Source organism: Chiloscyllium plagiosum, chromosome 1 (genome assembly GCF_004010195.1).
Source record: "Chiloscyllium plagiosum isolate BGI_BamShark_2017 chromosome 1, ASM401019v2, whole genome shotgun sequence".
Lineage (NCBI taxonomy): Eukaryota > Metazoa > Chordata > Chondrichthyes > Orectolobiformes > Hemiscylliidae > Chiloscyllium > Chiloscyllium plagiosum.
The window spans coordinates 86,074,159-86,086,832 of NC_057710.1; the positions used below are offsets into that span (position 1 = coordinate 86,074,159).

The 12,674-nt window shown below is 40.4% G+C and overlaps 1 protein-coding gene across 4 annotated transcripts in view; it reads left to right on the forward strand.

The window, feature by feature from the left end:
* Positions 1-8,622: 8,622 nt before the first annotated feature.
* Positions 8,623-12,674, forward strand: part of nmu (neuromedin U) — a 33,169-nt gene continuing 29,117 nt past the window's right edge. For all 4 annotated transcript variants that reach the window (XM_043701676.1, XM_043701696.1, XM_043701686.1 and 1 more), the window contains exons 1-4: positions 8,623-8,906; positions 10,640-10,698; positions 12,059-12,106; positions 12,191-12,250. In XM_043701676.1, the coding sequence (XP_043557611.1) occupies positions 8,678-8,906; positions 10,640-10,698; positions 12,059-12,106; positions 12,191-12,250 (396 nt within the window). In that variant the 5' untranslated portion in view covers positions 8,623-8,677. The remainder of the gene's footprint in view (positions 8,907-10,639; positions 10,699-12,058; positions 12,107-12,190; positions 12,251-12,674) is intronic.

The following is a 12,674-nucleotide window of genomic DNA, read 5'->3' on the forward strand; positions in this document are numbered from 1 at the left end:
CCTGCTGAGGGTGGAACAGGGAATAAGGCAAGCTAAAGGGACAACAATTTCCATCCTCTAAATACTTCATAAACTCTCATCTCCTTAGAGATGCATGACCAAAAAAGTGGTCACACCTTCCAATCCACACACAAGTTATTCTCTCTGGATACTATTGTAAGAGGTCACAAAGTACACAGTCAATCTCACATAGACATGTGCATTAGAACTAGCATGTGAGATCCCCCAACTTGCTAATTAGATTGCAAAATGGGCAAAGATCTCATTACTCCACAGCAGTTCAGCATTCTGTGGGAGGCAGTGCACAGCCATAATGTCACTAGACAAATAATCCAGTAAACCTAGCCTAATATACAGGGAATATTGACTCAAATCCTATCACAGAAGCTAGTGGAATTTAACTTGATTAATTAATCCAGAATTTAAAACAAAATGGTGACTATAAAATCATTGTTGTAAAACTTATGGTTCAGGAAGGCACATCTGTGGTGGTCTGGTTCTCTGATATTCAGAGAAATTAAGACATATGATTCCAGACCACAGCAATATAGTTGACTTAACTGGCAAAAGCTCTATTGAAACTACAAAGTCCTCCTTACTGAGATCTGGATGCTTGTGCTTCACAAAATTGGGAAAGCTGTCGTATAGACAAGGAGAAAGTGAGGAGTGCAGATGCTGGAGATCAGAGCTTAAAAATGTGTTGCTGGAAAAGCGCAGCAGGTCAGGCAGCATCAAAGGAACAGGAGAATCGACGTTTCGGGCATAAGAAGGGCTTATGCCCGAAACGTCGATTCTCCTGTTCTTTTGATGCTGTCTTACAGACAAGTCATGCAACTGCCTGACAAGGGCATACATAGCATCAAACTTACGTACAGAGGAGTAAGGAGTCTTGCAGTTCACCCACAGTCTTTGGAAGGACGCAAGGGGAAGCTTAATTGGCTATGAGGCCAAACTTCAGATTACCATCTGCCATGACCAGGGCCTCCAAGCCCTACGTTTCTTCCTCTCCCGACGTCCCCACCAGCACCTTTCCACTGTCACTCGTATTCGTTTGGCTGAACTGGTCCTCACCTTCAACAATTTCTCCTTCGAATCCTCCCACTTCCTCCAGACGAAAGGGCTAGCCATGGGCACTCGCATGGGCCCCAGCTATGCCTGTCTTTTTGTTGGCTACATAGAACAGTCTATCTTCTGCAGTTACACCGGCACCACTCCCTACCTTTTCCTTCGTTACACTGATGACTGCATTAGCACCACCTCGTGCTCCCACGAGGATGTTGAACAGTTCATCGACTTCACCAACACATTCCACCCCGTCCTTAAATTCACCTGGACCATCTCTGACACCTTTCTCCCCTTCTTGGGCCTCTCCATCTCCATCTCCATCAACAATGACCGACTCAACACTGACATTTTCCTCAAACCCACCAACTCCCACAAATACCTGGGTTACAATTCCTCTCACCCTGCCTCCTGCAAAAATGCTTGTCTCCTATTCCCAATTCCTCCGCCTCCGCTGCATCTGCTACCAGGAGGACCAGTTCCACCACAGAACACACCAGATGGTCTCCTATTTTAAAGACCGCAATTTCCCCTCCCACGTGGTTTAAGATACCCTCCAACGCATCTCATCCACACCCTCCACCTTCGCCCTTGAGCCCCACCCATCTAACCACAACAAGGAAAGAACCCTCCTGGTCCTCATCTTCCACCCCACCAACCTCCATATAAATTGCATCATCCACTGACATTTCCACCACCTACAAACGGACCCCACCAACAGAGATATATTAAAGAGATTACTGTAATCTTAGTAGTCAATAGCAAGTACAACACGCGTTTACGTATCTTACCATGGTTGTAGTTGTTGGAATTCAATCTCCTCACCTCCAGGAACTCTCTGCAGGCATCCATGGGAATATTGTCTTAATCGCAACCATCTTCAACTACTTCATCAATTAACTTCCTTCTGTCATAATGTCAGAAGTGGGAAAGTTCGCTAATGTGTACACAATGTTCAGCAGATACTGATCCAACTAATCTTATCCAACCAGTCTTATCCAACCAGTCTTATCCAACCAGTCTTATCCAACCAATCTTATCCAACCAGTCTTATCCAACCAGTCTTATCCAACCAGTCTTATCTGCAACAGAGCTTGGACAACCTTCAGGTTAGGGATTTTTTTAAACTTCACTTGTGTGGACATAGTAAGACCTTGGCATACTGCTGCATGATAGATACTTGACCAAGGTAAAAGGTGACCTGGCTCTCAGGCTTGCAGCTGTATTGGAAAAATACTGCTGGAGATAAAGACTGAGGTTGAGGAATTATAGTTTGATGAAATATAGAGTGTATCTTCAGCTTGTTAGTCTCTCTGTCCTTGAGCAACATTGGGAACAAAGGGAGGAGCTACACTGTGCTTTTCTTTATCTTGAATTATTGTATTCAACATTACTTGAGTGCTGAATGTAATCTAAGTAAAACAAGCAAAGTTTTTGTATCATTGCATAAATATAGGCTGACTGTTTGGCTCGGGAGAGTGCTGTGAGACATTGAAGACTATGGCATCCTCTCCGTGAATTCACGAAAAATAAGACTTCTTGAAAACAAGACTTGAAATCTCACACTAAGTAATTTCCTCAACAACTTGTGCTATATGGACATCACTGGCTGGCCAGCATTTTTATTGGCCTTCTCTAGTTGCTCTTGAGAACGTGGTGGTTAGCTGCTTTCTTGAACATTGCAGTTCACAAGCTGTAGGTTTACCCACAATGCCCTTAGGGATCGAATTCTAGAATTTTGACCCAGCCACAGTGATATATTTCCAAGTCAGGAGGGTGAATGGCTTGGAGGGGAACTTGCAAGTGGTGATGTTCCCATGAATCTGTTGCACTTCTCTTTCTAGACGGAAGAGGTCATTGGATTTGGAAGGTGCTGTCTGAGGATCATTGGTGAATTTCTGCATTGCATCATATAGATAGTTCATACAGCTGCTATTAAATGTCAGTGGTAGAGGGAGTGGATGTTTGTGGATGTGGTGCCAATCAGGCTGCTTTGTCCTGGATGGTGTCAATTTTCTTGAATGTAGTTGGAGCTGTACCCATCCAGGTAAGTGGAGAGTATTCCATCACACTCCTGACTTGTGCTGTCTAGATAGTGAACAAGCTTTGGGGAGTCAGGAGATGAATTACTCACCGCAGTATTCCAGGCCTCATGATAAGGATGATAAGTGGCAAATAACATTTTGCTTTTGTCTTCACTTTCTAGGATACCAAGTAACATTGCAGTAAAGTTATAAATAAGTAAGTAGAAGAATGAGTGGAACTTAGTGAAAATACAAATCCTTAGAGAAGTGGTACTGAGCAAACTGATCAAACTGTGAGCTAACAGGGATTTCATCTTAGGCCCTTAAAAGAAGTGACTAATGAAATATTAGATGCATTTGTGCTAATGTTCTAACATTTACAAAATTTTAGAATGTGCCATCAGATTGGAAAGTAACAAATATAATCCCTCGGTTCAAGAAAGGAAGGACACACAAAAAATCATTTAGTTTTATATTCGTTGTGGAGATAGCATTAGAATTGATAGCATTAGAAATGAGGTTATAACAGTACCTTCAAAAAATCAAGGTATTATGGTGGAGTCAGCATAGATTTGTGAAACAAAAATCATGTGGTTAGGTGTGAGATTAAAGTGATGGGTAAGTAGGATAAGGTTAGGGTACACCAGGGAAGCTAGATTGAGGAGATTGGGGCTGTGGGGTCTGGGCAGATGGGGTACCAATGCAGGAGTTGGGTTATTGGGATGTGAGAGCTGGAAATCAGTCCTGTTGGGGTAGGAAGGGAAAGGTATTGAATGGATCTGGCAGTATCTCAGTGGTGAATTCAGCATTCAGGAGGGTAGTCCGGAGATAGTTGTGAATGGGAGTCAGTAGTGAGTCAGTGGGTGTTGGGGAGAAGGGTTTATTGTGACAGTTCTCTTTGGAGAGAAGAGGGCTAAGAATAAATCTGATAGAGGTTTATTAAAATCATTAGCGGATTGGATAGAGTAGGTAGGGAGAAGCAGTTCAGGCTGCTTGGAAAAGGAGCAAGAATAAGAGGGCATAGATTTAAAGTGATATGCAAAAGAAGCAAAGGTCATGTGAGAGAAAAAAAGTCTGTTCTGCTCAGGGAATAGAGAAGGTACGGAATGTTCTGCCTGGAAAGTGGTGGAGGCAGGTTCAATTGAAACATTCAAGAGGGCTTTAGATGATTTCTGAATAGAAATGGTATGCAGGTTATGGGGAAAGTGTGGGAGATTGGCAGTAGGTAATGATGCTCATTTCAGAGCTGGCATAGGCATGATGGGCTGAATGGTTTCCTTTTGCATCATGACAATTCTGTGTTCCTGTAATTCTACAACTACTGTCTTCTATCTGAACCCGTGGTCAACAGTTGAACAATATTGGTGGTGACAGCAAAGAAGCTGGAACCTTGAGGGTTACACTTCAAGGGATATTTGGAAAAAGGAGTTAATGCATCAGTTTAAAGCAGATGTGAGAAACCAGTGAGAAACTGTCTTGTGTATTCTTTAATCAATAACTCTGTTCAGCATTTATGGGGAGATTAGAACAAAAGAGAACAAAAAAGAAGTACAGCACAGGAAAAGACCCTTTAGCCTTCCCAGCCTGTGCTAATCATCCTACCCTAACTAAATTAGAAAACAAACCATGTACCCTTATTTGGTCTGTATCCCTCTATTCCCTCCTTATTCATGTAACCATCCAGATGTCAATGTGTCTGCTTCCACCACCTCTTCTGGCAGTGCGTTCCAGGCTCCTACCACTCTCTGCGTGAAAAAAATTTCCCTTCCATATCTCCCTCAAACTTTCCCCCTTCACCTTGAACCAGTGTCCCATTGTAATTGAAACTTCAACCCTTTGAAAAAAAACCTATCTGCTCCTGTCATAATTTTGTAGACCTCTATCATGTCTCCTCTCAGCTGCCATCTTTCTAGTGAAAACAATCCTAGTCTTTTTAACCTTTCCTCATAGCCAATACCTCAAGACTAGGCAACATCCTCATGAATCTTCTCCACACTCTCTCCAAAACTTCCACATCCTTCTAGCAATGTGGTGACCAAAACTGTACACAATACTCCAAAGGCAGCCTAACAAGGGTTTTAAGTTGCTGCAACATGTTTTGCCAACTCTTGTACTCCATGCCCTGGCCGATGAAGGCAAACATATCATATGCCACCTTAATCACTTTGGCTATCTGTGTTGCCACTTTTAGGGAACTGTGGACCTGCATGCCCAGATACGCCTGTGTGTTAATGTTCCTAATGTTCTGCCATTTACAGCACAATTCACACCTTTGATCCTCCAAATGCATCACCTTGCATTTGTCTGGATTAAATTCCATCTGCTATTTCTTTGCCCACATCACCAATCTATCCATATCCTGTTGTATCCTTTCACAGTTGTTGGCACTATCAGCAATTCCACAAATCTTTGTGTTATCTGCAAACTTACTAATCAGACAACTCACATTTTCCTCCAGATTATTTATATATATTACAAACAACAGAGGACCTAAGACTGATTCCTGTGGAACACCACTAGTTAGTAGTCTCCATTCTGAAAAGCATCATTCCACTGCTACCCTCTGTTTTCTATGACCAAGCCACTTCTGTATCCATCTAGCCAGCATATCCAGAATCCCATGTGATTTTAGATTTTATACCAGTCTGCCATGTTGGACTTTGTCAAATAGCTTACTAAAGTCCATATATACTACATCCACAGCCCTTCCCTCATCAATTATCTTGGTCACCACTTCAAAATATTCAATCAGGTTGGTGAGACATGACCTTCCCTGGACAAAACCATGCTGCCTGCCACTAACTAGTCCATTTTCTTCCAAATGTGCACATATCTTGTCCCTCAGTATCTTCTCCAAGAGCTTTCCCATTATAGACATCAGGCTAACAGGCCTATAATTTTCTGTATTGTCCCTGCTTCCTTTCTTAATTAAGGGAACAACATTGGCTAATCTTCAGACCTCTGGAACTTCACCTATGGTCAAAGAGGATGTGAAGAAATTTGTTAATGACCCGACTATTTCTTCTGTTGCCTCTCGCAGTAGCCTGGGATAAATCCCATCAGGCCCTGGGACTTGTTTACCTTAAAGCAATTTAGGATACCCAAGACCACCTTTTTCAATATATTGACATTCTTCATAGTATGCACACATTCATCCCAGGCCTCAACCATCAGTCATGTCCTTCTCCTTGGTGAATACTGAAACAAAGTACTCATTAAGGACGTCTTCCACTTAGAACATAGAACCTTACATCGCAGTACAGCCCTTTGGCCCTCGATGTTGCATTGACCGGTGGAACCAATCTGAAGCCCATCTAACCTACACTATTCCATTCTTGTCCATATGTCTATCCAATGACCATTTAAATGTGCTTAAAGTTGGCAAGTCTACTACTATTGCAGGCATTGTATTCCACGCTTCTTCTACTCTCTGAGTAAAGAAACTACCTCTAACATCTGTCCTATATCTATCAACCCATAAGTTAAAGCTATGTCCCCTAGTGCTAACCATTGCTATCTGAGGAAAAAGGCTCTCACTGTCCAAACTATCTAACCCTCTGACTATCTTATATATCTCAATTAAGTCACTTCTCAACCTTCTTCTTTCTAACAAAAAACAGCCTCAAGTCCCTCAGTCTTTCCTCGTAAGACCTTCCCTCCATACCAGGCAACATCCTCGTAAATCTCCTCTGAACCCTTTCCAAAGCTTCCACATAATTCCTATAATATGGTGACCAGAACTGTACGTAATACTCCAACTGCAGCCACACCAGAGTTTTGTACAGCTGCAGTATAATCTCATGGTTCCAAAACTCAATCTGTCTACTAATAAAAGCTAACACACCGTATGCCCTCTTAACAACCCTATCAACCTGGCTGGCAACTTTCAAGGATCTATGTACCTGGGCACTGAGATCTCTCTGCTCATCTACACTACCAAGAATTTTACCATTAGTCCAGTACTCTGCATTCCTGTTACTCCTTCCAAAGTGAACCACCTCACACTTTTCCGCATTAAACTCCATTTGCCACCTCTCAGCCCAGCTCTGCAGTTTATCTATGTCTCTCTGTAAACGATAACATGCTTCATCAATTTCCACAACTCTACCGACCTTAGTGTCATCTGCAAATTTACTAACCCATCCTCCTATGCCCTCATCCAGATCATTTATAAAAATGACAAACAACAGTGGACCCAAATCAGATCCTTGCAGTATCCCACTAGTAACTGAACTCCAGGATGAATATTTCACATCAAGTACCACCGTCTGTCTTTTTTCAGATAGCCAATTTCTAATTCAAACCGCTAAATCACCCTTAATCCTGTGCTCTGTATCTTATGCAACAGCCAACCGTGGAGAACCTTATCAAAATGCCTTACTGAAATCCATATACACCACATCAACCACGTTATCCTCATCCACCTGTTTGGTCACCTTTTCAAAGAACCCTGAGGTTTGTGAGGCATGTCACAAAACCGTGTTGGACTATCCCGAATCAACTTATTCCTTTCTAGATGATTATAACTGCTATCTCTTATAACTCTTTCCAACACTTTACCCGCAACCGAAGTGAGGCTCACAAGCCTAGAATTTCCAGCAGCTTCCTGTGGCTCCCCGCATAACATCCCTTCTTTGTCTTTGAGTGGGCCTACTCTTTCCCTTGCTACCTTCTTTCTTCTTATATATGTATAAAAGGCCTTGGGGTTCTCCTTGAACCTGTTTGCTAAAGACATTTCATGGCCCCTATTAACCTTCCTAATTCTGTGTTTAAATGCCTTCCCAGTTTCTCTATATTCCTCAAAGGCTTCATCAGTTTGTAGATGCCTAGACCTATTGAATGCTTCATTTTTTCTTTTGATGAAGCTTGGAATTTTCCTTGTCATCCATGGTTCCTCAATCCTGCCATTCCTATCCTTCCGTTTTGCGGGGACATGCATGCCCTGTACTTGAATCAACTGGTCATTAAAAGCCTCCCAGGCATGCCAGACGTGGATTTGCCCCCAAGTAACTGTTCCCAATCCACATTCCCCAGTTCATGTCTAATTTGGATGTAATTGACCTCTGCCCAATTAAGAACCCTCACTCGAGGGCCACTTTTGGCCTATCTACTCGACATCGCATGGAATGTGAAGGTCTCCAAGCAACTGAAGGTAAAAGCGCAGGAACGCTGGCTGTGCAGAATTGAGTTAAAAATCACACAACACCAGGTTATAGTCCAACAGGTTTAATTGGAAGCACAGAATCGAGCAGAGTAACTGCCCCGGGAAATAGCAAGCCACCCAACTTTAATAGCTGAGGGGAATTTGGACAATAAGAAGATGGATGGGTCCGATTTGAACTCTGCGTTAGTGGGTGGCTTTTGAATGAGACAAAGCCTCGCCCACCTACAGGGCTGCCTCAAATATCCCCCCCGAGCTATCAGCTTGAGCGAAGGGTTGGACTGCTGCTTTTCAGTAGAAACAAAAGATTCCCCCCAGAAGAAAAGGGGTGCTGGTTAGACCGGAACTTCTTCAAAGTCCGGTTTGAGAGTGAATGCCAGTACATGGTGTGTTTGTCTCACCATGTCCTCAGGACACATGACGTTCGGACATGTCGATACTGACGTGGGGGCTGTTTTTTAAGAGTGGAGATGCACAAGCAGTGAAAGTCCACCAGGATCTGAGTTGTCGAGTTGAGATCGTGTGGACCAGCATGCTGGGTTTCAATCTGTGTCAGTGCCGAGGAGAGGAAAGACCGCCGCGGAAGATCAGTATGAGGCACCCTCCCTGCATACTCGCACTGTCCCTGTTCCTGCTCTCCTGCTCCTGTGTCTCGCAAGGTACCGGGGTTACTTTCCACCTCTCCGCCTCCTCTTCTCCTTTGTTCTTTTCTAATTATATTTCTGCCAGCATTGTCTTACTTGATTCCATTCAAAGTGTTTTTTTTCAATTCCTTTAAACTTCAGTCTTTCTATTCTTTTTAAATCGTTTCTACTTTTATTCCGTTACAAAAAAAACACCGTCTATTACCGTTGATTTCACTGTTAAGTTTTAGAGAAAGCCTTTGATTTGTTTATGCAATAAACAACGCGTACCTCGGCATAAGTAGTGGTATTGCTTAACAAGGTGCAATATTGTACAATATCAATGATTAGTACTTAGTTATAACATAAAAGTAGCATGCAAAAAACACACTATTAAACTAACTTATTTGATGTAGTCTTGAAGGAGAGGAAAACAAATCACTGAATTCCAGGAAAGGACCATGTTTCTTTCGGTGTTAAATTTCATTGTTACATGCTTCAAGAGAGAACTACATTTTGTATATTCGTTCTAAATAAAATCTGGTTTATAGTTTTGGTTTCAAATTCATAAAATATAATACTATTTTCGTAAGTCATATTTTTGTGATAACATATTTTTTAAAATCTGTATTTGAGTAGTAAACCTAACACTGGATTTCAACTTGTTTGGTCACCCTGTTTTGCCACTTTACAGACAGATGGAGTACAATGTGGCAACAGGATTCTTCAGGTCAGAGAACTGAAAGTGCAACATTTACTATCTTAATGATAGTAACTATAGACAATATGCAGGATCAATAGCCAGAGGCAAATATACAATAATAGTTATAATTCTCAAATCAGCCTTTCAGTATGGTGTACATTCCTTTGTAGTCAGTTTTTCTTTAATGCAAACATATTATAATAGTTCTACTCACAGAAGTAAAATGTTCTCACCTTGAGAATATTATATGTTGTATCCTCAATTCACAATGTTTTCTGAGGACGTTTTTCACATAACTTACAAGAAGGCAAACCCTTAGCTATCTATGGTTAAACAGAAAAAAACCTGATAGTTCTAGTTTGTCTAGCTCACCTATTCCTTGAACTTAATAATCAAAATAAACATGCTAAAAGCCAAATTCACAATCTGTTTTATTATAAGTCACTTATCCAAAGTTTATAGTCTAACGGTAACAATTTTCAGTAACAACATGTTTCTTATTAATTTGATAGATTTCTCCAAAGAATGAATTGCATTAATGCCTATATGAGATTACACTAAATCTCTGTTTCTCCACCTCTCTGCTATTCTCCAAAATTGAATTATAATTTACTTCTTTATCTAAACTCCTTAACAAGTGTCAAGGGTCCTAATGATTCCTGCTTTGATTCAGTGTCATTTTTTGTCTGATTATATATTTTCAAAGTGTTTTCTAATATTTTACCAAACTAGAGGTGCTATAACAAGATGTTATTATTTTTCAAATCAATGCTGGTTAGTATCAAGAAGCAAAAAATGTTTTGGAATAATTTCTCTGACAATATAAAACTGGTGATGGCAAACCAGTCCCCTTATTACATCTCATCTTTTATTTACATTATTGTCATTCGCTATTGGCTTTTTATCCTATCACACGGAAGCTAAAATTTCTTCATTATTCTTAAAAATAATAATAAAAACTGAGTTAAAAGCAAGTATTCAATTTTGTTGTATCAGTATTGTATGACATTTGTAGTTTCTGGTATATAGGTGGTGTACACAATCTTATGTCTAACTTATTTTGCAGAGGTTCTTGCATCACCCCAACGGTTTCCAGCAGAACAAGAGCTACGTCTGCGGAGTGAGGTAATTGTAGCCAAACTGAATTTGAATGAATCAATGAACCAAACCCAGTTTTATTAATGAAAATGAGGAAGCAAGGGGTTGAAAAATATGTGTTGGGTGGCACACTGCAAGAAGTGAAAACTGTTGATATGGAAGATGTGATTATCTGAAAATTATGTCCTACTGGATTTGCCAGATTTAAGAACCACATCTATAATGCGTTTGTTCACAGTTCTTGGACAATAAACAATGTAGTCCTCCTGTAAATATCACAGATATGCCAACTCCATCAAGCACTTCATGAGTTTTAGCAGCTTTTTAAAAAAATGTAAATGTTTTAAAAAGTAATCATTATTTTGCATTTTAATAAATGTGATTAAGGCACATCTTAAGTATTGAATATTCTGAGAGATCAAGAGAAATACAACAATCAACGTAAATGTAAAAGTTGTACTCTATATATATCCTCCCATTTTGTATTTATCAACATTATATTTACTTAAAGTCAGAGATGTACAGCACAGAAACAGACCCTTGGTTCCAACTTGTCCATGATGAACAGATATCCCAACCTAATCTAGTCCCATCTGCCAGCACCTGGCCAATATCCCTCCAAACCCTTCCTATTCATATACCCATCCAAATGCCTTTTAAATGTTGTAATTGTACCAGCCTCCACCACTTCCTCTGGCAGCTGATTCCACCTTCTGGTGTCACAACATCCCTTCTTATAAACCTCTATAAGGTCACCCCTCAGCCTCCAACACTCCAGGGAAAACAGCCCCAACCTATTTAGTCCCTCTCTATAGCTCAAATCCTCCAAACCTGGCAACATCCTTGTAAATCTTTTCTGAATCCCTTCAGGTATCACAACATCCGTTCGATAGGAAAGAGACTAGCATTGCATATGGGACGATTCAAAAATCCCACTGACCATCTGCAAATTGAATGAGTAAATACAATTAGTGTACAAATAAAATCCCACATATATTCATTAAAAACATAATAATCACAAGGTAAGTTCTTTTACACCTTCAAGTTAAATAAAATCTATCAAGGTTAGTTCTTTTTTGCGTTTTAACATTCTTTGTATCTCCCGTGGACTTCTTCTATTTTCATAGAGTCATAGAGATTTACAGGACAGATACGGGCCCAACTTGTCAATATATGCTATGTTAAGATCTTTTTGTTATATTGTGTGCAATATATTTATAACCTAACGTTACATAGATCCAAGTAGCTTCATCCTGTTTCTCTTTTAGAAATTCACTGCCTATTTCTTGTTGTAGTGCTTTTGGAATGTTGCTGAGCTGAATTAAGCAAAGTTCTAGTAGAGGCATGCCTTATTTGCCAATGCTAATATCTCAACTATCTCTTTTAGATAGATGACCTGTGTTCTTCCTTTCTTTCTGCAGTTCCTCAGTCACAGGTGAGAACCAATGTGTCAATCCAATCATACTTATAGAAGAGTTAATGAAACTGTTTCTGAGAAATTTTCCCTTTGTTTTTTCAGCCATCCAGTACACTCAAAGAACTGTGTTATATGGCCTTGACAATTCTGGAGCGGCCCCAGGTAGTTATTTCTTTATATCAATGTGGCAGGAATTTTGTGAAATAAAATGTAAGGAATTTGAACTTATTGTATATTTATCATTTACCCAATTGATGCTTTTAATTTTAGAAACAAGCAACAAAGAGGTCACTTAAATGGACAATTAGGAAAAATGATTTATATGATTATCCTTCTCTGTCAAAAAGGCTCTACCAAATATCTGCAGATCCAGACCACTACTGTATCCAGCTCTAGAATGTTGTGCCATTGGGAAGATTGTAAAACCATAAGAAATAGGAACAGGAGTAATTCACTTGACCCCTCGAGCTTGCTCTGCCATTAGGTCCATGGTTGTTATGAAATTCCTCACATCCACTTTCCAGGCCCTACTCTGTAACCCTTGATTCCCCTACTGAGCAAGAATCTATCTCAACTGTAATATATA